This window comes from Cyphomyrmex costatus, unplaced genomic scaffold (assembly GCF_001594065.2).
Source record: "Cyphomyrmex costatus isolate MS0001 unplaced genomic scaffold, Ccosl1.0 scaffold125, whole genome shotgun sequence".
Taxonomy (NCBI): domain Eukaryota; kingdom Metazoa; phylum Arthropoda; class Insecta; order Hymenoptera; family Formicidae; genus Cyphomyrmex; species Cyphomyrmex costatus.
The window spans coordinates 643,988-670,908 of record NW_017275229.1 but is presented as its reverse complement, the minus strand read 5'-3'; the positions used below and the strand labels follow the sequence as shown (position 1 = coordinate 670,908).

Below are 26,921 nucleotides of genomic sequence, written 5' to 3'. Positions count from 1 at the left end.
GGTGATCAGCAGTGACCAGTTGTGATTTATCCGTTTATCTTAATCTATTGAATTTTGGCCAAGCTTACCTTGTCGACGAAAACCTGGGCCAATAATATATAGAAGAAGAAGAAGAAGATCTATTAAATTGTTTCACTTAAATTGGATTCGATTTGTAATATTTGTACAAAACGTGACAAATGTAATGTTGTAACGTGTATTAGAAATATTTATTTTATTGATACATATATATTTGGAAGGAAATTGTATAAAAAACAATACGTTTGATTTTGGCTGCGTTCTGAAAACGTATAATATATTATTTTAGTATATTATTCACAGAATATTAAATAAGAACAACATAATATATCATGTGCTTCATGGAACGCAGCTTATAGCATGTTGTTCACTATTTTTTTATACACATGTAATTTTTGGTTATTTTGTGATTGAATTTTTGTATTGTTATGTCTTTGGCTTTTTTCATCTGTATTTAATTTTATAATTGTTCAGTTTAGCATAAACAATCAGAAAAATGGATAAAACATATAATCGATGCATGTTTTCGTGAAAGAAACGAATGTAATAGGAATAGGAAAGAAGTGTTGTTTTGTTCTGTTAACCGAGATATTGATCATTAGAGTTGATGACTATTTAGGTTAGGAATTTTCTCATAACCATGAACAAAAAAGCTTCTCTGTTTTTGCTATGTGTGAACAGTTATAAACTCATGTGGAATCATTTATCGGTTTTGATTTTTTTTTTTGGTACATAAAGTGAAATTTAGGGTCCTCTATTTTGTAATTTTTAACGACTTGTCAATGATATCGTTATATTATTATTGCGTAGGTTTTGTATACCACAAAATAGTTGCGCAACAATAATTTAATGTTAGAATTATTAAGAATTACAGAATAAGTTCTTTAATTTTAAATTGATTTTGGTTTTACAAGAAATGTATGGGAGAGGAGGTAGGACAAGAACCCATATACATTTGTATTTTGTGATTGCGAAGGATTCTGTTGGTTACTGTCCCTCTCTCCCTTTCATTCCTTCATGTCCGTACAATATGTATATATATTAAAAGTTTCTGCTCTGTCTTCCTTTGTAAAATCAAAATCAATTGTTTTAATTAAATCTTGTTTTGTGTACTAAGTTGAAACTCTTGAATAATTCCACATGAGTTTACAACTTTTTACACATAGCAAGAACAGGAAGATCTTTTTTCATAGCTGTTACAGATTAATTCCTAATAACCTGAATAGTCATCAACTTCAATAATAGGCGAATTTTGGTGTGCCTCTGGTATACCAAAAGCAATTGTGGTTGAGGCTATCTTTGTCTTTTGATACCTGAAAATGAAGATAGCCTAGCGTTTTCTCTTGGCTGCACCAGTGTAGGGTGATTGCACCAGTTCATCTTTTTTCCTTTTCCCTTCTCCTGGAGAGAAAAGGAAGAAAGATAAACTAGTGCAAAAATTCAGCTGAGTGTTGCACTGGTGCAGCCAAGAGAAAACGCTATTAGTCACAGTTACTTTTGGTTGCTATACCAGAGGCATGTCAAAATTCGCCTAATTACTGCCTGTTTCCATCAATGTAGATTAACTTTGATCTTGATTTAACTTATTCTTTTTCTAATTTTTAGAACTAGAAAAAGACAAATAACAAGTTGAATCAAGATTAAAATTAATTTACAATTAATCTTTACAGGCAGAACAATACTTTTTCCTGCCAAATTCGTTCATTTTATTTAAAAAAATCGCATCGATTGATATATTTTTATCTATTTTTGTAATTGTATGTACTAAACAGTTATAAATTTTATACATATTCGTATATGCAATAATATTGGTTATTATGAAAGAGACGGACTTATAGAAATCAATGAAGTTACGTTTATTCGATGTGTTTTTGCAGAAAACGAAAGAATTTCGCGAATTGAGTATAAAGTTAACTATTATTCAGGTTAGGAAATATGTAATAAACTGCATATGTGCTGTGTAGTCACATTTGCTTGCTTGATAGTGACCTAGTTTATACCCAACGACCTATATCCTGACCTTTACTTTATTCCACCTAAAAGAGGTCTCAAACGGAGTATTTACCCCACATAGACCTATAATATTTTCTAATATTTTTGGGCCTAACGTAGGTCACATTTAGTCTCACATGAGTGCCATCTATTTAACAAAATAAAGGTGTTTTTAGTATACTTTATACCATCTGTCTGCATTTATATGCGTCAAAGCTAATTAAGTCGTGCGGTCTAAGAGAGGTCAGGGAAACTTTGAAAAAAATTCCCTCACCCTTAAAAAAGGTTACAGCTATTTACACTGTTGCGACCTGTCGTGTTTAGGTTAGATTTAGAGTGGCCTAAACGTAAGGTGTAAACTAGGTCAGTGACAATTCAGTGATAAATTATTCTGTTTTAGTTAATTACAAATTTCTTATGTAATTTAAAGCAAATAATAGTTCATCAATAAGTAACTAAATGCATGCACTAAGGATGCACAGATTTCTTAACCTGAATAGTCGCATAAGACTAATTGCGTTGATTTTTGTGATTAAGTCAGTCTCTTTCATAATTATCATAACTTTAAAAACAAATACTTGATTTGCATTTATACAATTAATTATAGGGTGCATTCCATTTCATGCATGATGTGCATAATATATCATTTATTCTTGTTGCTCAATATTAAACAAGGACATTAATGTATTATGCACATCATATGCGAAACGGAACGCACCTATAGTCTTTTTATCTTAGTTTTGTTTTTACTTGAAATTAGATATTGGCAAACAGTTAAAATGGCAGAAGCAATAATGGATAATTCTGGAAGACTTTTGAAGGTGGAGGTAGATTATAGCAATACTTGTGATATAAAAATTCCAGAATGCAAGAAACTAGCTTCTGAAGGAAAGCTACATGATGCCTTGGATCAATTGTTAGCTTTAGAGAAACTTACCAGAACTGTTAAGTATACATTGATACTGTAAAGTAAGAAATATTTATATAGGCGCGTGTATGTATGTGTTAAGAGATATAGTGTTCTACTTACAGTTTACAATATGCTTCTGTGTATTACTTCACCCTTGTTTAATATTTGATAATAAAAAGGATGAAATAATACTTGCGAGCTTTGTGAACGTTAAGCGGTACACAACTAAGTTATGTTTAGTATATACGTCACAGTCAAAGTGTCAATTTGTATAAATGTATATATTTATGGTCAGTGTATTACATATTAATTTAATATAATTTATTTGATTGTAATACATATTAATTTGATAAGTAAATTTATAGCAAGAACAATGAATTTGAAACTGATGCATATATTTTTATATCTAATTATAATTTAATAAAAGTGTGCACAAGCAAAAATGTATCAGTTAAAATTGAGCACTAGGAGTCAAGCGCAGATAACTTCATGCAACGCCGATATATATCAAGCAAATCTATTTATTACAAACAATTGTGCTTACATGTTTCGGCTCATTTTTTAGCCTTTTTCAGAAACAATGAAAATTACATAAATAAATTATAATTTAAAAATAACAAACAATAAAAATTTGTTTAATCATAGTGAGCTCTCTCACAACCGAGAAATAAAATCTGATGACAATTTTATCTTAAAGAATATAATAAAATGAATAATAAAAGAAGAAAGGAAAGAAATAAATAAAATTTATCTGGGAAAATTTCCCAGAATTTTAGCATTCTATTTATTTCTTTCCTTTCTTCTTTTATTATTCATTTTATTGTGTTCTTTAAGATGAAATTGTCATCAGATTTTATTTCTCGGTTGTGAGAGAGCTCACTATGATTAAACAAATTTCTATTCTTTGTTATTTTTAAATTATAATTTATTTATGTAATTTTCATTGTCTCTGAAGAAGGCTAAAAAATTAGCCGAAACATGTAAGCACAATTGTTTGTAATAAATAGATTTGCTTGATATATATCAGCGTTGCGTGAAGTTATCTGCGCTTGACTCCTAGTGCCCTTTTCTTTCCAAGTTTGTTTTTGATTCATACAGGAATTTTGTTATTTAAGTTAAACTTAACATACCTCCCAGGTCAAAAACTAATTGAGCTATACCAGTTGTTAGAAATATATATAAATTTATTATTAATAATTACATCGGTATATACGGAAAAGTTTCGACTTCACAGAGTCAACAATCGCAACCGAATTCTTAAAAATTAATTAATTTTTTCTTCTTTTTATATTATTTTTTTAATTTTTTTTTGGTATATTGCGAAGAATATCATAAGTCGGCGTTTCGTCCCAGCCTCCACTACTAGACTCATCAGTAAGGTAACGTAGTGGAAGCCTACCTTAGACGCCGGTGTAAATTATTAAATCATTAATTTTTAAAAAATGAAATCGAAACTTTTCCGTACATACCGATGTAATTATTAATAATAAATTTATAATATATATTTCTAACAACTGGTGTAGCTCAATTAGTTTTTGACCTGGGAGGTATGTAAAGTTTAATTTGAAATTTATTTGAGCAGATATCAATTTAATTTAAGTTGTTATTTAAGAATTATTAAAAGAAGAAAGGAAAGAAATTAATAGAATGCTGAAATTCTGGGAAATTTTCCCAGATAAATTCTATTTATTTCTTTCCTTTCTTCTTTTATTATTCATTTTATTGTGTTCTTTAAGATGAAATTGTCATCAGATTTTATTTTTCTATGAGTTAAAATTGATACATTTTTGTTAGCAAATGTATATAAGTACTGTACGCTGGTGTTACATGTACATACTGTGGCTCATTCTTTATACTAAAAAATTCATTACTGAATGAATTTATAATATACTAAAAAATAATAAAACTAAGTAGTAGATGTATCCATATATAGAATGGCTCTGATCGTTTTACCTAGACTTTGAGATTTCATAGGAAATTTAATTTTAAACAAAAATTTCTTATAAATATATATGTAAAAAAATGTTTTCTTAAAAAGTTAGCGTCCAAAAACCTCTAAAATCATGTTTATTTTATACATTTTTATTAATATTAAGGAACGTTTTTTAAACAAAAAGTATCAAAAGGTTTAGAAAATTCAGTTATCTTACAAATGAGATCAAAATGATTGTAGTATGTTCTATAGGTAGTTTTGAGATAATTTCAAATGTATAGAAGTGTTTTTTTAATAAATGTATAGAAGTGTTTTTTTAATTACTTTCTCCATTATTTAAACTTTAATTCGATCATCATAGGAGAATCACAGAAAGAGTAGAAAGTCAAGAAAAAAAGTTTTCAGACAAAAATAAGAGTACTTTTAAAAAAGCTATTGTTATTAGTTGAAAAACATATTTGTACTTTTGAAACTGATTATCACAAAACCTATGGAAAACATACTACAATCATTTTGAAAGCTAATTTAATTTTGTACAACTTTTGTTTTGATACTTTTTATTAAAAGAACACATATTTTCTCTGATAGTTGTAAAAACAATCGTATAAAATAATTGTGATTGCAGAGATTTTTGGGCGCTAACTTTTGACCTATATTTATAGGAAACTTTTTGTAGAGAATTAAATTTCCTATAAAATTCCAAAGTGTGGTTAAAATATTCAGGGTTATTCTGTGTAAAGTTTGATATATTATACTTACATCACGATTATAGATAGTATTATGTCTTGCTACTCTCTAATGATAAACATTTACTCATATTCTTTTTTAACTACAGTGCACTTTTATATTTAATTTCTCAGTGATTTTAATTAAAAGTTACATTAATAAATAGTAGAGAAACTTCTTTATTTTGGTGTGAGATAGGTTTCATCATCTCAAAATCTATGATTAGTAGTTTGAGTCATGGAGGTAGAGCAATGTTTTTTCTGTGAGATTTGTTCATTTTGAATAAAAATTCAATACGTCAAATAAGTATAATATCATTCATTTTTTAATTGACACATGGCTAAAAAGAATAATTATTATACCATATACAGTTACTAAAATGTATACTTTTATTATGATGTGTGTGTGATTGACGACTTGTAATGTGCTTTTACTAATGTACTATAATGTGTTATAGCAAGTGTATCATGGTCTAGTAAATAAATACATATACAATATGACGGTCTGTGATTAAACTAATAAAGAAATTGTATATAATAACAAGATTGGAAAACAAGACCGTTTATGTGAGTATAATACATCACCTAAATTCAAGAAGCATTAAAGTTAGATGTTGAACTAATATATGTACATATTCTTTAAATTAAAATTTTTTTCTTTATTTAAATTAATTTATTTCAGAATTATAATTACGCGTCGTTATTATCAGACTTTCAACATAATCCATTTAAAATATTAATAATCCCCCCAAGTTTAATCTTAAAAAAACTAATAAGTTTAATCTTAAATAAACTTATTGTGAAAATTATTTAAATTGGCCTTTTTTATAATTGAACTAATAATATTAACTTGTTTTATTTTTATAGAGCTTTATTATTATTGATTATTAATCATATTAATATTTTAACAAATTAATACAAAAGAAATAATGACTCATTATATAAAAATAAATAAATGATGTCAAGGGCGATATGAGTCAAAAAGATATTTGTTAAAACAATAAAACATTTAATTAGTTACTACTCAATTTAGACATTGCTTAACAATAATTCGCCTTTAAAATAAGATAATAAATAAAAAATAGATAATAAATATAAGTGTTACAAGTTTTGGCTCTCGGATTGAGCCCTCCTCAGACATTAAAAAACGGCGGAACAAAATCAATCGTCGAAAGATCATTCGAACAATCTCCATTTAATCCTGCGAGTCTTCATAGAAAAATAACATTATAGTTACACACGATTGAAAAGTCGTATGTATAATATCTCTGAAACGATGGTAAAAAACTTTCCTTATAAATGTTAAACAAATTATGTCAAAATTTCTAAAAGAAAACTCACCAAGAAAATCAAACAAATTAAATTGGCAATAATGTTAATTCGGTGTGTCAGCATGACTACAGTAATATACGTCAATCAGAGATAAAATACAATAAGAAACAAATAATTAAAAAGTTTGATTATTAATATATTACTAGATAACGATTATCCATTACCTGTCATCTTCGACACAATTAACCAACAAATGTATAAAATATCTACAAAAAAATAATAAATACAGTGTTCAAGAAAATTTGAAAAAGAATGTTAATGACAATGAAAGAGCAATATCTTGGCTTACAGTACCTTTCATTCCTTTCCATACAGAAAAATTTAAACGTTTTAATAATAACGACATCAAGGTTTCTTTTCACAGTCCCAATAAGATGGAAAAATTTATCAAAGTTCATAAAGATTTTCGTCCTCATACATCCAAGAATAACGTGGTATACAAGATCTTATGTAATGATAGCGATGCATCTTATGTTGGACAGACGAGCAGGCAATTGAAAACTAGAATCACAGAACATCGTAATCACATTAAACATAACACATCTGTCCGTTCTGTTATAACTGAGCATAGACTTAATTTTAATCATTATTTTCAATGGGATAACATAAAAATTTTAGATGAAGAGCCTTGTTATAGAAAACGCTTAATATCTGAAATGCTTAATATTAAAAAACAGAAAAATAGTCTCAATTTACAAACAGATACTGAAGGTCTTCATAAGGCTTATGTACCCATTGTAAATAAAGTTTGACTTTCTAATATCGATAATTGTTGGTCTTGCTCAGTCTGCGTCCGTTTCTTTTCAACGTTATTAGTCATCTTACACAATGTCCGCAATGTGCAAACTTTTTAATTATTTGTTTGTTATTGTATTTTATCTGATTGATGTATATTACTGTAGTCATGCTGACACACCGAATTAACATTATTGCCGATTTAATTTGTTTGATTTTCTTGGTGAGTTTTCTTTTAGAAATTTTGACATAATTTGTTTAACATTTATAAGGAAAGTTTTTTACCATCGTTTCAGAGATGTTATACATATGACTTTTCAATCGTGTGTAACTATAATGTCATTTTTTTATGAAGACTCGCAGGATTAAATGGAGACTGCACGAATGATCTTTCGATGATTGATTTTGTTACGTTTTTTAATGTCAGAGAAGGGCTCAATCCGAGAGCCGAAACTTGTAACATTTATATTTGTTACCTATTTTTTATTTATTATCTTATTTTTTATTTATTATCTTATTTTAAAGGCGAATTATTGTTAAGCAATGTCTAAATTGAGTAGTGACTAATTAAATGTTTTATTGTTTTAACAAATACCTTTTTGACTCATATCGCCCTTGACATCATTTATTTATTAATATTTTAGATAGATTGTGGAAATTCCGATAATAATGGCGCACAATTATAATTCCGAAATAAATTAATTTAAAGAATATGTTTATGTATTAGTTCAACATCTTTGATGCCAAATGTATTGGTACATTTTGAATTTAGGTGAAATTATAAATAATTTTCATGATATATTTATTACAAACTGAAGAAAAAAGTTGAACGTTTCAAACCACAGGTCCTTCTCCAGCAAATATAAAAATATAAAAAATATGTATAATGATGAATAATTTTTCTAACAATTCATGCTCATAGTATTACACAGTAAAATATATGTCAAGTTCGAATGTTTAAAATTGTTGCAATGGAAGATGATGTACATACTAACTTCTGTATCGAGATCTCGTATCATGTAAGAATGTGATTCAGTTCATTGTTTAGGTAATTAGTCTGCTAGTCTTTGTTATCCAAGAATCAAAGCAAACTGTTGATAATCGGAGTCAGAAATAAAATTATTAGTTAGTGTAATAAAATTAAAAAATAGAAGATAATAAATCATTAATTGTAAATAAAGAACAATTTAAATATTTAAAAAACAGTATAAGTAGTATAAGTAATTTAAATTAAAATAAAATAAAACTCACAAAGAGACAGAAACTCGCTACAGAAACATTTTACTCGATTGAGCGTGTAAATTAAAATGACAAGATCGACACGAAAGAAAACAAGCGGAACGATTAGCAAACATTTATTTATTGTTGTTAGAAATCAATTGTACGACTTGTTTAGACATTTTATATCTTTGGGAATTAATCCCTTTTGCTTGTTCTTTAATATGTAATATTTCAGAAAACAACCTTTTATTGTAATTTATTTCAATATCAAGAATTGTAGTTCTTTCCCAATCAAATGTAACTCAAAATGTGTTGTGTAATAACAGAATGTCTAGATGAGTTATGCTTAATATTGTTTCTATGTTCACTAACACGGTTTTTTTTAAATGTTTTAAGTTGTCTCTTGGTTTATTTCATATATAACGCTTTGCAATCATTGTAAATTTATTCTGTAAACAACGTTTTGAATCGAAAATTTATTTTATTTGTCTTTATGTACTTTAATGATAAAATTCAGTTTGTTCAGACTTCTATAATCTATTATGACAACAGATTTATTAAAAAACGAAGTAAAAAAATTAGATACCTTATGCATATATAATACAACAACAGGGTTGCCACAAGTCAGGGAAGTCAGGGAATACACACGGGCGGGTGCAAGGGGGCGGCCTTCGGCCACCCCCCCCCGCACCCCCACCGTCGACAGAGGTCTGCCCCGACAGTACTATCATAGCAACAGTACAATCGTAGAAGTTGTATGCCCCTGTGCAGGGAGGGAGAGTTAAAGTTACTTCGCGTGGAAAGTTTAACGTTTCTACACAGGAGGAGATGTAAAATACTTAGTACTTGTTATAATACATATATGGTAGAAATGATACGTTAATACGTATAATTTCCCAGAAATTATACGTTAATTTCGAAACTTTTTTTGATCATAATTTTTTAACGGACAGCGACCGCCACCTAAAACATGTGGGAGGTCACTCAGGTTCATGACTTTGACAACATATGTCAAGATCAAGATCTTCGAAGCTGGGTCCTCTAAAGTGAACATTTGTCTTGTATTATACAAAATTATACTTTTAAGTCTAAATATCTTAGAAACTATAAGAGACCGCCGCCTAGTTGTTAAGGCAAAGTTACTTAGAATCATGACCTTGACAACATATGTCAAGGTCAAGATCATCGGTGAGGTGTCCCCTAATGTAAATAATTACCTTTAACTCTTTTACTGATCAATTGACTCTTATATTATATTCTTTTTGTTATATTCTTTTTTTATTATTTTTATCTATTACTGACATTGTTTTTATTATGTTACTATTTGATTTAGAAATGTGGAGTTTCACAATTTACAATTTTTGATGTCTTGCGTTGTCGATGGACTTTTGCCATTTTACTCTGATACGATATGTCTTCAATAGCGAGTGAGATTTATAATACCCACATCACAGAATGTATATTCTTATTTTTCGTTTTTTATTAATATTTTTACTTATGTATTCGTGAATTTTTATAATTTCTTTGTTTGTACATCGTTAACGATATTGCGACTTAACATTGATAATGACCTAATTAAGGTCGAAACGTCTGTTTTTAAATTTTATTAAACTTTATATTTATTTTTAACTAATGACATTTTATATTTATAAGACCTTTATATTTCAACGAATGTTGGCTCGTAGCCCTGTTTGTATTAATTATTTTTTAAATTTATTGAGCCTTGTTATTTACATATTTGTTTATAATTTCTTTATTGGATCGATTACAGACCGTCATATTGTATATTGCTTAGCATAATACGAGCGAACTACACTGTAAATAAATACATTTATATGAATAGTAGATATTTTGACATTCAATTGATATTTATGTTAAAATCCTACATAATCGCATACATTTACTAGGAAGTGTATACATTTACTAAATACGCTTTGACTGTGACATATACACATATTTAAAGAAATTATTTTTAAACTCTTACGTAGGTTGCCGATATGGCATCAACGTCAAGACTTCTTGTAGCTATAGTCGAAATTTGTTTGGAGGCAAAAAATTGGTCAGCGCTTAATGAACACATAATTTTATTATCAAAACGGCGTTCCCAACTTAAACAGGCTGTTACAAAGATGGTTCAAGAATGTTGCACTTATATAGACAAAATGCCCAATAAAGAAATCATGGTAAAACTGATAGAAACTCTTCGTTTGGTTACAGAAGGAAAGGTAAATATATTTTTAATTAATAATATATAATACACTATTCGTCGAGAGAGAGAGAGAGATATATATTTTTAATAATAAAGATACATTTATTATTACATTTGGTACCGTTGTATTCCTAAGTCTGACCTTTGACACTTCGATTGAAAAAAATTTGTTTTCGTTTCCAAGAACGACCTATCCCGATTGCTATGAATTTTGGTAGAAATATTCCAAATGATACCAAATAAATGCTATTAATGGATTTTTACCGATGTGAATTTATGATTTAATGCCAAAATTACACAAAGTTATGCATCGCTGGAATAGAGATCGTAAATATTGCCTAGGGGCTCAAGGCATGTCTTTCCACAGAAAGCGACTTCCACTCCACCTCTTGCCCTATTTCGGGGTATACAACTTTCCACCCAACCTTCCTCTTCTCCTACTTAGGAACGCACGAAGATAGGATAGATCTTCTTGGAGATCAAGATCATAGTTGATCAAGGTCACTTGGAAGTGATTTGGAGTGAGTTACGTAAAGATAATCTATTCAAGCGGTATATAATTTTATTTAAACATTTTTGGCATTAAACCTTCTTATTGATAAAAATCAATTTAAGGAGATACACCACCTTGACAATTTAAAAAAATGCGTTTTTCTCAAAACCAAGTTTTTCGACCTCTCAGCAAATTTTTACGACTTTATCTAATTGATTTGAACTTTTAAAGAATTACAATACTCTTAACAATATTCTTTATCGTGTAGCGTAGAATTTTTTTAATAATTTAATTTTTCAGGATTTTATAAAAATTTGAAGTCAATTTCTTTATAGTAAAAACTAATATTTTTTAAATGCCGCTATTTTGTTAATTTTTAAAATTTCTTAAAAATTCTACGCTACATGTTAAACAATATACAGAGTGATCCGAAATTCGCGGATTCGGAGTACAGGACATGATACTTTATGCTAAAACAAACAACTTTTTCCTTTAGCAAAATTGCGTCCAACAAATAGTTTTTGCATGAAAGCTTCTTGAAGTTAACGAATAAGCACTCGGATCCATGCAGCGCTCAGGGGCTCTATTCTTGAAAAGAAACATATACGAAAGTCTAGGGAAATACTATAGTATATGTTACGTATACTATAGTATTTTCCTAATTTTTCGTATACGTTTCTTTTCAAGAATAGACCCCCAGGGCCGGCGCGCGCGCTCCTCACTTGCGTCTACCTAGTCCGTGACTAGTATTCATAAATGATGTCTTTTAAGACGCTCATACGGCTCTGTTATGATTAGTTTACGACATTTTAAGACTGTACTTAAGATATCTTACCTTAAATAATAAGCAAAAGATTTGTTCTTTATTGCTGAACTTTTGCACCAGTTCATCTTTTTTCCTTTTCCCTTCTCCTGGAGAGAAAAGGAAGAAAAATGAACTAGTGCAAAAGTTCAGCAATAAAAAACAGACCTAAAAGCTATGAACAATATCGGCATTTGACCATTTTTCATATTGTGTTGCATAAATGATGAAAAGTTAATGAAATAAATACTGCCTTTATTTCTTACGTAATACATGAATAAAAAATTGTCTGCTTGCATAATAATAATGTGAAAATAAAGACAAATGTAAATAATAATATGCTTTGCGAGCGTTCTTTTACTTCAAATATTGTACAATTACGTGATAGTTAAATAGTATCATTAAACTTAAAGAATAAACTTAAATTTATTGATCAAACGAGTACATTTGTGACTAAAGTAAAGTAAAATCGTCCGGCTAAAGCTATAATAATAAAGCAGACAACAATTCGTAAGTACTTATGATGTAAGAAGATGTGTGTTCTCCGGTTTTAATAATACACTCAGCAGCAAAAATCTATAGACCTCTGATGGCGATATAGATATAGCGAATATCTATAGACCTCTGATGGCGAGTCGACGTAGTAAAATTAATTATTACTTTTATTTCTATTTTTATTAATTAATTATTATTCTTTATTATTATAATTTATTAATTCATTTTCATTTGCTGCTGAGTGTAAAACCGGAGAACACACATCTTCTTACATCATAAGTACTTACGAATTGTTGTCTGCTTTATTATTATAGCTTTAGCCGGACGATTTTACTTTACTTTAGTCACAAATGTACTCGTTTGATCAATAAATTTAAGTTTATTCTTTAAGTTTAATGATACTATTTAACTATCACGTAATTGTAGGTACAATATTTGAAGTAAAAGAACGCTCGCAAAGCATATTATTATTTACATTTGTCTTTATTTTCACATTATTATTATGCAAGCAGACAATTTTTTATTCATGTATTACGTAAGAAATAAAGGCAGTATTTATTTCATTAACTTTTCATCATTTATGCAACACAATATGAAAAATGGTCAAATGCCGATATTGTTCATAGTTTTTGCTTATTATTTAAGATAAGATATCTTAAGAACAGTCTTAAGATATCGCGTAAACTAATCATAACAGAGCCGTATAAGCGTTTTAAAAGACATCATTTATGAATACTAGTCACGGACTAGGTACACGCAAGTGAGGCGCGCGCGCCGGCCCTAAGCGCTGCGCGCTGCATGGATCCGAGTGCTTATTCGTTAATTTCAAGAAGCTCTCATGCAAAAACTATTTGTCGGACGCAATTTTACTAAAGGAAAAAGTTGTTTGTTTTAGCATAAAGTATCATGTCCTGTACTCCGCGAATTTCGGATCACCCTGTATTTTTATGTATTTTTATAAATTTGATCAAGTTTTTATCCCAGGTGTTGCCAATGTTGAAGGCCATGAAACCATGACATTAAAAATATGATTTGATATCATTGTTTATAATTAAACCATTTTCCAAAATGTTTCAATAAATGACTAAATGAAAAGTAAAACTAAAGTTGCTTAATAACTTCTAAAAAGAATTATTCAATTCTATTAGTAATTGCTTGAGAAAAAATGACTTCAACGTTTACCTACTTTTTTAGCTTCTCTGTACTCTCTTAAGGACATTCATTTGACGTCATTTGGAGTATTTCTGTCAAACCCAAAATTCATGGTAATCGAACACGGGTCATCTTTGGAAAGTTATCGAAAAATTTTTATAAATATATTCAATTTTATGAAAATTATAGCAATCAAATTAGGTTAGATATGACATATTATACAATATTATAAAAACAAACTTGGAAAGAAAAGGACACTAGGAGTCAAGCGCAGATAACTTTACGCAAACGCCGATATATTGTAATATATCAAGTAAAACTTATTTATTATAACACTTGTGCTTACATGTTTCGGCTCATTTTTGAGCTTTCTTCAGAGACAATGTAAATTAATTATAAATTAATTATAAATAAATTATAAATTAAAAATAACGTAAGTGTCAAATGATGTTTAATCATAGTGAGCTCCCCCACAACCGAGAAATAAAATCTGTTGTCAATTTCATCTTACAGAACACACTAATATGAACAATTAAAGAAGAAGAGAAAGAAATAAATAGAAAGCTGAAATTCTGGAAAAAAATAATTTCCCAGAATTTCCTAGAAAAATAATTTCGAAAATAGATTTGTCATAATTACAATTATTTTACCGGGAGTGAGGAGGCTCCACTATGTTCACAACGATACCGTATCGCAAACATTCTCAAAACCGGTCTTCAGAATAATTTAAGCCAATCAGTCTCAGACACAGTGAGTCACTTCAAATTGTTTGACGGTATTAAATTGAAATTATCGAAAATGCAAATATCAAATGCTAAGACTCAGCTACTGTGCACAAGCGAGATTTAAAAAAAAAAAGATTTTTTTTTAATTTATAATTTATTTATTTAATTTACATTGTCTCTGAAGAAGGCTCAATAATGAGCCGAAACATATAAGCACAAGTGTTATAATAAATAAGTTTTACTTGATATATTATAATATATCGGCGTTTGCGTAAAGTTATCTGCGCTTGACTCCTAGTGCCCTTTTCTTTCCAAGTTTGTTCTTGAATTGTAAAGGAGTTTTTGTTATCTAAGAATTATTATATATATTATATTGCCTTTAACGATCGAGCTGGATTTTAGGTGCTATTATAATTCCATTTGAATTTATATATTATGTATGTAGTCTTTTAGGTAAAAATGTAGATTAGGGGAGCTCCCTCCAATGATCTTAATCTTGACATATGTTATCAAGGTCATGTTCCTGAGTGACCTTGAGGGAGTTTTAACCGTCGGACCTTACTCATTAAAAAGTTATTAACAAAAAAAGTTTGTAAACTGACGTATTATTTTTGCTATACATGTATGATAATAAGTACTTATATTACATGCCTCCTGTTTAGAGACGTTAAATTTTCCACGCAAAGTAATTCTCACGTCCCCTCCCCCTGCAAACGGGTGCATGATTTCTATGATTGTACTGTTGCACGTGGGTTTTGACTTTCCATGCGAAGCGAGAGCTACCTCACACCACTAAATGGGTTGGGTTAGGTTATTTTTAACAATAGTGGAGCTTCGACCCCGCAGGGGGTCGAAACCTACTGTATTCACGCGAAGCGACTGTCACCTCACCTCTTCCTCTGCAAAGGAGCTCGCAATTTCCACGTCACTTTACGTTGTAAAGTGTATGCGTGAGTGCAGTAGGTTCCGCCCCCCCCCCCTGCGGGGGGCAATACTAGAATTGAATGAAAGATGTTACTATTATCGAATTTGGAAATAAAAGTCTGTACTATCGATTTTGATCAAGTTCAGCCGTCATTTCAACAACCCTTAAGAATTAAAATTTGAAATCTTTAGTTTTGCAATAAGAATTATTGCTAGATTTAGTATTTTTAGATTTTAATATAGTTTAACATCAATATAAGATGCCAAAAAGAGCATCAATTAATTATTAAATTGTTAATTAATTTAATTCATGATAGTACTATGATAGTTATTGGAGTTGCGTTTCAAGACCGACAATTGTTCAGCGCACAGTTTGGAAAGACTACACATATTAGTATATAAATTCACGCGAAATTATATATAATTAACTAAGATTCAAGCTAGACTGTTTATAGGCTTTGTATTCGTATTAGTTATGTTCTTACAATAGGCCTGTTCTTTTTCTCTGCACTGTAATAAGTTGAAGTGAAACAGATATACGTTTGTTTCACTTCAACTTATTGCACTGTCTGAACTGGTGCAGACAGTGCAGGCAAAAAGAACAAGCTTATTGACGGTCTTTAGATTTGAATAATCTTTAGTTTACATTATTTTATAACGGGTTATTCTCTGACATATTTTTGATTCCAACAAGGGCAAAATTATTGTGCAACTAAATAGTTCCAGATTTTATTGATAATATACACTAATTATGAAATATTTACATTTTAAACAAGAAAAATTTTTTCTAAGATATATGTGGAAGTAGAAAGAGCAAGGCTTACTCATCGTTTAGCCAAAATAAAAGAAGCAGAAGGAGACATTGCAGGTGCTGCAACCGTAATGCTTGAATTACAGGTATTTCTAGTTTATAACAATAATCTATGCCAATACAACTTAAAGATTTAATACTAAATAGCATATTGTACAGGTGGAAACATATGGCAGTATGTCACGTCGGGAGAAAGCTTCTCTTATCTTAGAACAAATGAGACTTTGTTTGGCAAAACAAGATTTCATGAGAACTCAAATTATAGCGAAGAAAATTAATGTTAAGTTTTTTAGTGACGAGAATGACGAAGAAACTCAAACATTAAAATTAAAATATTATGAGTATGTATGTCATATTTTGTACTCATGTTTATCATACAAGAGTTAATGAATTACATTTTGAATTTAGCTTAATGATGGAATTGGCACGTCATGAGGGTTGGCATTTAGAATTGTGTCGACATAACCGAGCAGTACTAGAAACTCCAACTATTCGTGAAGATCCAGAGAAAAGACGTATTGCTCTTTCTCGAGCAGTCCTTTATCTTGTACTTGCACCACACGAGCTTGAACAGGCTGATTTAACGCACAGATTACTCGCTGATAAACTTCTTGATGAAATACCCACTTATAAGTAATGATAACGATTACTTTGAAATATTTAAAATATTTATTTCTCATTCTATGAAAGAATTAGATTTAGAATAGAGTATTTATTCACTTCAGCACATTTACAGAAAGCCAAGAAGGGGAAATTTTTTGTATTTGTTTATGTACTTTTTGTAAACTAGGTTTACAAAATTTTACTTAATCCATTCACTCATATCTTTTATTCGCTACTCGCTTGTTTATCATTCCCAATTTCTAGTTACTTTAGTTGTCCTATATTATTTAACCGTCTCTTAATATTCATAGCTCTATCTTACAGCCAGTGTTTACCTCTTACTCTATTCACTATCTTAGTTACTCTCTTGTTACTTAATTTAAATTATTTTATTTTAACTTACCAACTGACTCAGTATCCCCTTTATCTACTCCTAACTCCACAAATTTTTCTCTTTCCTCTATGCATTTTTCACCTAGCTCTGTATTATCTACGTCTGACCCACAAAACACCTTTCTTCCTCTCTTAACCAATATTTATTTTTCTCTGAATTTCTGAATCTAACGCTCTTACTTAAATAACGCTCTTACTTAATCACCTCTCTTGAATTTCCAGGTTCTCTTCCTTTAGGTAATTTGGTATCTTGCCTTCCACAATTATCTCCTTGTGTTCTTACTATATCTTGCCTTCTCAATTCTATCCCTTTCCCTCTATAATTTCTTATTAAATCCGATTCTAAGCTTTCCTCCCAGTAATCCATCATTTTGCTGGCATCAGTACTCCAGCTATTTCTGTTCTAATATCTCTCTTTCTCTAACATATATATCATTCCAACCTAATTCTAACCTAACCTAACCTAACCCTAACCTTGCCTATTGCCAATTCTTTAATAATTAAGTATCTGTGTGTAGAAGTTCAAATTGAACAGCCACCTCACATAATCCAACATTACCCTTTCTAATTCTCCTTTTTCCTCCTAACTTCATATCTCAACTCCGTACGCCATTACACTCTTAAGTATTTGAACAGCATCCATCTCCTTTTAAAATCGTTCCTACATATCCTTTCCCCTTTAACCCTTCGTGAATCTGAAGCGAGATGTCTACCGCGGCGTTTCGTCCCGCCCCCAACTACTGGACTCGTCAGTAAGGCATCGTAATGGGAGCCTGCCTTAGACGCCTGGAGGGGTCTTAGATCGAGGTTCTTTATGAAAGGATTTCGCGTGTCTCGAATATATGCGAGAATTGGCGCGAGTCTCCTTAGACCTCTGGTGGCGGGTCGCCACACCCCTAAATCCCACACTTTTCTTGCCATCATTTTATCTTTCCCTTTGATATGGTTCTTGTAATCGCCTTTTTTATTTATATTAAAACATAGATATTTGAATTCCTGCACCTTCTCTATCTTCTTATTCCCCCATTTCTATTTTTCTTTTATCTCCCTGTCCCATAACTACACAAAATTTTCGTTTTCTTTGTACACAGTTCCCAGTTTCTTTCCTTTAAAAATCTTTTAAACGAGCACATTATATCCTGTAATGCTTTTTATTATTAGTCATTAGTGTAGTATCATCCGCATATGTTAATGATCACACCCTTTCTCCCCTATGCTTACACCCTCTATCTCTCTCTTTTCTAAGTCTATCTAAATCCGCTATATACAAGTTAAAAAGTGGACTCACCACACAGCCCTGTCTTACTCTTCTCTTTGTCCTGACGTTTTCCGTGTATCCTTGCTTCGTTCTTATTTTCACTTCTTAATGTATATCTTCTTTATCTTAACCATATAAATACTCACTTCTTCGCTTCTAAGGATTTCCTATAGTTTTTCCCCATCCACCTTATCAAAAAGTTGCTTTCAGATCCGCGAACATCGTGTATACATTCTCTCTTTCTTTGTTCTACTTATTTTTCCTCTTAAATATGTCAATACGAAGATAATATCGATCTTCGACTTTCCCCTTTTGAAATCTGTCTAACTGTCTGGAATTATGTCTTTTGCTTCTGTCTCTCTTTCTAGTCGATTTCTTATCGCCTCTGTACAGATTTTGTATGCCGTACACAGAAATGATATCCCCCTATAATTTGTCATCTTCTCCTTGTTATTTCTCTTATACAGAGTGGCTTTATTATACTTTCTTTCTAGTCCTGTGGCATTTTGCACACATCTTCTGCAACGGGTACGTTAACTTTGATCTTAATCCTTCTCCTGCGTATATCCAAGCCTCTATTCGAATTCCATCAATACTATCTGCCTTTTTCTTTTTCATTTTTTTTCAACATTTTTACCTCTTCCCTCCTTAATCCTTCTTTTTCTGCTCTGTACTGTTGTTTGATTTGTCATCTGTACTATTGTATTTTTATCCTCCTCATTGCCTTCCAGGAGCTCCAATGTTTTCTTCACTTCTTTTTTATATTATTTTCTTTCATTATTTTATTTCCTTCCTTTTTATTTATATACTTCTATACATCCATCTCTCTCTTTTATTTCTTCAGCTCCTCCTCTTTTCCTTTCGTTTTTTTTTTCAATAATGCTCAAATTCTCCTCTCACTTTCCAGTATTCTTCCTTCCAGTATTCCGTTTGTTCCTCATTATTTCTTTCTTTTCCTCTTCACTTCCTATTCTTACTATTGTACTATAATCGTTTCGCTTAAGCGGTTAGGCCACAGTAGTGCACGAAAAAAACAGCTTACAAGAATTAATGAACATATGAAATTCAAGAGAGAAAATTCAAATGAACTACTTTATTGCCTATCTTTTACAGTTTAAATATTGATATACATATATATACTTTTGGCAAATATCTAGAATAACGGAAGCAGCTCCGATCCTCTCGACCTTGACATATGTTGTCAAGGTCATGATCTTGAGTAACCTCCAACAAGCCGTCGCTCGTCCTTCGTTAAAATGTTATTAACAAAAAAAGTTTGAAAAAATAACATTTTATTTCTGTTAAATATAATAAAAAAAACATTAGTAAATGGCAGTAATGTTAAATAAACATTGATTATCTATGTAGAATTATATATATGTTACGATTCTAACGGATCACTCATTATTTAAAAAAAATCGTTCAATACGTTCATGAAAAGTATATATTCTTTTAAACTAAAATTCAGCTATATAATAATGTTCATAATGATACTCTCTTGTACTAAAACGTGGAGTATATAATACAATCAATATACACTATCACTTATACAAATATATTCAGAATGAGAAGTAGCAACTGAATGCTTACTATTTGAAGAACTGTGAATCAAAATTTGTAAATACAAGCGTGATACCCACCAAATGAACAATGTAATCATGTGAAATAGTACGTTAGGAATGTCATGAACAGAGAAAGAAATAAGTCATACACCCCTTTACAGAACGGAAGAAGTAGCTGCTTCGCGTGAAAGTCATCACAATGTTTTATACATAATTTTCGTAAACATAGCAGTTTACGATTATCCACGCGAAGCGAGAGCTACCTCACACCAACAAATGGGATGGGTTTGGTTATTTTTAACAGTAGTGGAACCCCCCCCGCAGGGGGGGCGGAACCTACTGCCTCTACACGCACACACTTTTATATATTAGGTGCATCCAGAAGCACTAAGCGCTCAATGAGCTTTTTTATCTGATTGGCATATTCCATTAGATCTAAAAATATTAACCAAACAGGTACAAGAGCTCAATGAGCGGTCGTGCTTCTGGATGCACTCATTGAATGTAATCCTATGTCGTTTTTGGGTACTCATGGTAGTGGGTTCCGCCGCCCCTGCGGGGGGCTCCACTACTGTTAAATATAACCTAACCCAACCTATTTGTTGGTGAGGTAGCTCTCGTTTCGCATGGAAAGTTGAAACCTACGTGCAACAGTACAATCATAGAAGTTGTGCGCCTCTTGCAGGGGGAGGGGGTGAGAGATGCTTCGCGTGGAAAGTTTAACATTTCTAAACAAGGGAAAGGGGTGTAGAATAATATTTAATATCATATATTTATAGCAGAAATAGTACATTTTTAAAACATTTTTGTTAATAACTTTTTAATGAAGGATGAGCGACTGCTAGAACTTATTGGAGATTACTCGGAGTCATGACCTTAACAACATGTGTCAAGATCAAGAGGATCGGAGCTGCTTCTGTTATTCTAGATATTTACCATTTTTTTTAATAAAAAATGAGGAAGAGATACATATCCGATTGTAGAGGTCTTCCATTTTGACATCGTCACACGGGCGAAAGGGTCTCCCATAATTTTTAATTAAAAAAATATTTTATTTTTGGATAAAGAAATGTCAAGAAAATTGTTTATAACAAAAAAGTTTACAATGAAATAAAAATTCCGTGCGTACTTCTGTGTAAAATATCGTTTTAAGCTGCAGTTAAAATTTCAAATGAATCTGTAAAGATTTGACCGAGTTATTCTTTCGTCCGATTTGAAAAACAGTTTCGAAAAAACGTATTTCAAGTTCAAGTAGTGTTTAAATATAGGAATTTTGTATTTACCTTCAGTCTAGGCTGCCTAAACCATACAATTGAGGGGCTGGATTCTATAAGGGGATGCGCATGGATTTCGCGGGATAAGTATTGTCTGCAGGGCTAATTTTGGACATCGTTCTAATTTCAATTTTGACGACTGATTTTTGTAGAAAATTTTATAGCGTATCTTTTTTTGTCTTTAAATTAAATTTGTAACTTTTTTTGTTTTCAAGTTAAACAAAAATAGTAATTTTTTTAATGAAAAAATTTCAATAGATTTTTGTGTTTAACTCGCCATATCTCAGCCAAATATGAATATTTTTCTTTGAAATTTTAACAGAATAAACTTCCATATGTTTCTCGAAATATAGAACATATAAAAAATTTTCGAAACATTTCACACCCAAATGTCAAATTTTTCAAAATAATTTTCTCGAATTCGTAATTTTATTCATTCGATCACAAAAATTATCGTACGAATTTTCGATTTGTCAATTTTTACTGGTACTACAAAATCTCTACAGCTCTCTTCTTTCTTTATCTCATTCTATGAAAGTAACATGAACTATAACCATTTGCAGGGAATTATTACGCTTATTTGTCAATCCTGAATTGATAAAATGGTCAGGATTATGCGAAATTTACGAAAAAGATCTGAGATTAACTGAAGTCTTTTCTTCTTTGACTGAAGAAGGATGCAAACGATGGACAGATTTACGGAATCGTGTTGTAGAACACGTAAGTGTATATATTATTCAGAATATATTTAAGAGAATAGTGAAAAATTTATATTAAGTCAATACCATATAAAATGTATGTTAAGCTGTAACATGTGAAATTGTCAGTCAGTTAGAAATTAAGATCCATCAGTAGATTAAAATATTCTTCAAGTAGGTTAAAATTTGCATAACATTGTTTTCTTTAAATTTCTTTGATTATTCTTTGATTGTAAAACTTAGGCTAGTTCATAACGTAGTTAAGTAGAAACGTTATAGTTATTAAGCCTTTAGAGAAAGTAAAACTATTAACGAAAGAACTATTCATGGTAAAAGTGCATTAAAAGGGAGGCCAGCGCTATGACCTTGACCTTATTAACATATCTTTTCAAGGTCATGACCCTGAGTGATCTCCAACAAGTTTTAGCCGTCTCTCGTCCTTCGTTAAAAAGTTATTAACAATCATAGTTTTAAAATAAACGTTTTATTTTTGCTATACACGTATAATATCAAGTATTCTTCTACACCATTCCCTGTTCAGAAACGTTAAACTTTCCATACAAAGTTACTTTCACCCCTCACCCCCTCTGCCAAGAGGCACACGACTTCTATGACTGTACTGTTGGGGGAGACCTCTACCGACGGAGAGGGTGCCTATGGCCCGCCCCCTTGCACCCCCCCGTGCGTGCGTGCGTGCGTGCGTGTGAGAAACATCAAATAACGTCTTATTTTGTGCTATAGATGTATACAATATTAAGTACTATTCTGCACACATATTTTAATTTTCCACGCGAAGCGACTGTACTCCCCTCCCCCACTAATCGCCCGTACAGTTTATAAAGGTACAAGTTCAGAGAACATCACACACACACACGCACGCACGCACGCACGCACGGGAAGGAGCAAGGGGTGGACCTACGGCCCGCCCCTCTCCCGCACCCGCCCTGTCGGTAGAGGTCTCCACCAACAGTACAATCATAGCAACAGTACAACCATAGCAACAGTACAACCATGGAATTTGTGTGACCCTTAGCAGGGGGGGGAGGAGGATGAAAGTTACTTTGCGTTAAAAATAACGTAGCTCAACCCATTTGTTGGTGTAGGGTGGGTCTCGCCTAGCGTGAAAAGTCGAACACGTGCAATAGACCTGTCCAACCTGTCCAACAGTTAGATTTTATTGAAGAACTTATTTTGTTTATAACTTCTTAACGCGATAGCGAGCGACGGTTAAAACTTGTTGGAGGTCACTCAGGGTCATGACCGTGACAACATATGTCAAGATCAAGGTCATAGCGCTGGCCTCCCTTTTATGCACTTTTACCACTTATTTTAATTGTTAATTGAATAAAATTCTTTTTCTAAAAATATATTTTTTTTAATTTTAATTTTTATAAACGGCAATTTTATGTGGTGCAATTAATATTATACAGGATAATTTCATCAAATTTTTTTTGTTTATATCGTGAATTTTCCTATTTTGAATTAATTTTTTCTTTAACAATGTAAATTGTCACTATTTTTCAAAATTATAAAGTAAAATTTATTCAAAATTAATTAAAAAATATAATTTCAACTATTTTTCTATAAAATAGGGTTGCCACAAATTTTTCATCCTAAAATTTCCTGACATTTCCCTGATTTTACTAACAAAATTTTATAATTTTCCCTGACTTTCAATAATAAATATTTTGAAATATTTTTTGTATTTTCATCCTGATTTGAAAATTGTTAAATATTTTGTTGATCGAGTAATTTAACATAACAGTGTAATTAAATTAATGTTATAATATAATACTATTAATACTATTAATAAATAATACTATTAATGTTGCTGATACTACATTTTATCGTTAAGTTAATAGTACTTTTTGTCTTTTCCTTTCATGTATGAACATGATTCTTTTCCTCTTCCTCTCTTTCTTTTTACTACTGTACTTGAAATATAAGAGAAGAGAGAGGAACATAAATCAATGAATATCTTTTTTATCAAAATTATGATCTGTTTATTAAAATCTCAATCTGCTTATAAAAGTTAACATATTTGAAAGAAAAATCATAAAATTATAGAATAATATTTATTTTACTCACTTGTCCATAAGTGACATAGAACTTTCTTATATAAAACAAAAGAACAGACAACTTTAAAATTTCGATGTTTTTAGTAAAGCATTTTAAATCTTTACAAGTTTATGTTAGCTTTTTAACATAACTAAAATTTCAAATCCTTAAAGAAAACTTAAATACTGCAACATAAAAAATTGTACAAGTTTTTTAATCGAATGTTAATGACATCAGTGATGTTATTTCTTCATCAAGAGCACTTAGTTCATTAGTTTTTTCTACCAAAAGTTTTGCCTTCAATTCTGAAATTTTTGTAAACAAAGATATTTTTTTAGCAACCGAGTTTGCTTGAAGAACAAAGCGAAATGATTTTATCGATTGTGGCGTCGTGATATAAATAAATTTCTTTACAGCTATGTTATTTTTCCCGAAAAATGTGCTGAAATCCCTGACTTTCCTTGATTTACTGACGCATTTTTCAAATGCCCTGACATTTCCCTGATTTCCCTGACTTGTGGCAACCCTGATAAAATGTAATTGTAAACAATTTTAATTTTAATTTTAAGCTTATAATATTTGAAATATAATATTTTCTTTTATATTTTCTTAATCTTAAAAAAGCTTGAATTTTAATTCAAAATTTCATTTTTTTCCCTGAAATTATTCTGAATTTTAAAAAAGTGAGGATAAAATGATTTATAAAAAAATGTTTTATTCTTTATTTTGACATTTATATTTAAAATATGAAATAATAGAATATTTATCGATAATCTTGCTTCAGTAATTTTATGTCCAAAATATATATGTATAAAGAAACATTTTTATCTGTTTTTAGAATATTAGAATCATGGCCAAGTATTATACTAAGATTACACTAACTCGTATGGCAGAATTATTAGATCTTCCGACTGAAGAAACAGAAACGTGTCTCTGTAATTTAGTAGAAACTGGAGTAATTAATGCGCGTACAGATCGTCCAGCTGGTGTAGTCCGTTTTACTGGCACACAAGAACCAGCTGCTCTTTTAGACACATGGGCTGCATCATTATCGAAATTAATGGGTCTCGTGAATCATACTACACATTTAATTCATCAAGAAGAAATGTTAGCAGTTGCGCAATCTTAGAATGTATGCACTCACGCATACGCGCGCATACATACCATACATCATGTTCGTACGTATCGTGTTTCTCTTATAGATTTTAATTTTATTTCTATTTAAGAATAACGTATTTTTATTAGCCTTATTATATAACATAATCACAAAATAATATGATTTTGAATTGTAAAAACACTGTTTATATTTTTGTGTATTTGTTTATAATTCACACAGCTACTATGTCAATAAACACTGTATTAAAAATATAGTTTATTTATCATGGAAATTCTTTATATGAAGTGTGTCCGTACTCGCGCGAACTGCACAACTTCGTCGCATATCTGTACCTTTTATTTATGCAATAGTTCCTAATTACGATAAAGGTTACTTTGAGGAACATAAAGTGCGGTTTAAATTCTTAATTTATCCAAATATTTTGTTATTCGGCAACTTACGTTACTTGACAATAATCTTAATTGTCCTCTTACTTCAGTATGGGATGCCAAGCACGAGAGCGTGCCATTCTTTGCACAATTATTATTTTAATCTGCTTGGACAATAGAATTCGATAATTTAAATAGATTATTATAGAGACCATAACTGTTATAACCAGGGTTGGTAAGTTATATATGTATAATACTTTTTTTTAAACTAAGTTATGTTAAAGTTATGACGCTAAAGCTAGCAGCCGAGAGTAGCAGCCAACTCAGGGCCGAATCGCACACAGGAGGGCCGGGCAATCAAATTTTGTAATATCGGAAAAAAGAGTTGTTATTAATAAATTATATAAACAATCTTTGATATCTCGGCCCCACGTTCGTCTAGAAGCATCAGATTTACAGTAACCTTTATATTTTCAACAACAATTAAAAAATTAATAACATTTATGTAAACAATCACATATGTCTCAGCCCCACATTCGCCTATAAGCATGCGAATTTACAGTAACCTTTATCTATGCATTTGTAATACACTCATAAAAGTTTTGAAAGGGTACGCGGTTTTGTGAACAGAATAATGAGATAAATCAAATGGTATAAAGAAAACACATAGTTGCTTTAAAAAAAATATGTATACAAAATGGATAATTTTTTAAATACGCAACTATGTGTTTTCTTTACACCATTTGATTTATCTCATTATTCTGTTCACAAAAGTATTAAGGTACGATTATCAAAAAGTCAACAGTTTACGAATTATTTAACATTTTGTGTCAATATGTATCAAAATAAAGTGTAAAATATCTCGAAAATTATTGGTTTTTTGGTATCTCTACCTTAATATTTTTATATGCAAAATAATTAGAGGAATTACGTTATCTAAAAAAAAATACATAATTCCATTTAAAAAAGTGGAGGTGATGACCTTCATATCTTTTTAGCGCCTCCACCAAAAAAACAATTATTGCATCACATTATGTGCCCCTCGAAACCAAGCAACTTTTGTTTGACACTTTTTCTTCTATTGTCAAAAACAAGCGAGTTATTCAGGTGACC

General features: G+C 30.6%; 1 protein-coding gene across 1 annotated transcript; it reads left to right on the top strand.

Annotated features, from left to right (window-relative positions):
- On the top strand, window positions 1–25,584 carry Rpn5 (regulatory particle non-ATPase 5). The gene is made up of 8 exons (XM_018550683.1): window positions 1–181; window positions 2,771–2,954; window positions 10,855–11,091; window positions 16,459–16,563; window positions 16,637–16,818; window positions 16,886–17,110; window positions 22,131–22,287; window positions 25,162–25,584. Exons 2-8 carry the CDS (start codon window positions 2,790–2,792, stop codon window positions 25,450–25,452), a joined length of 1,362 nt encoding a protein of 453 aa, XP_018406185.1. The 5' UTR covers window positions 1–181; window positions 2,771–2,789; the 3' UTR covers window positions 25,453–25,584.
- The last annotated feature ends 1,337 nt before the right edge of the window (window positions 25,585–26,921 follow it).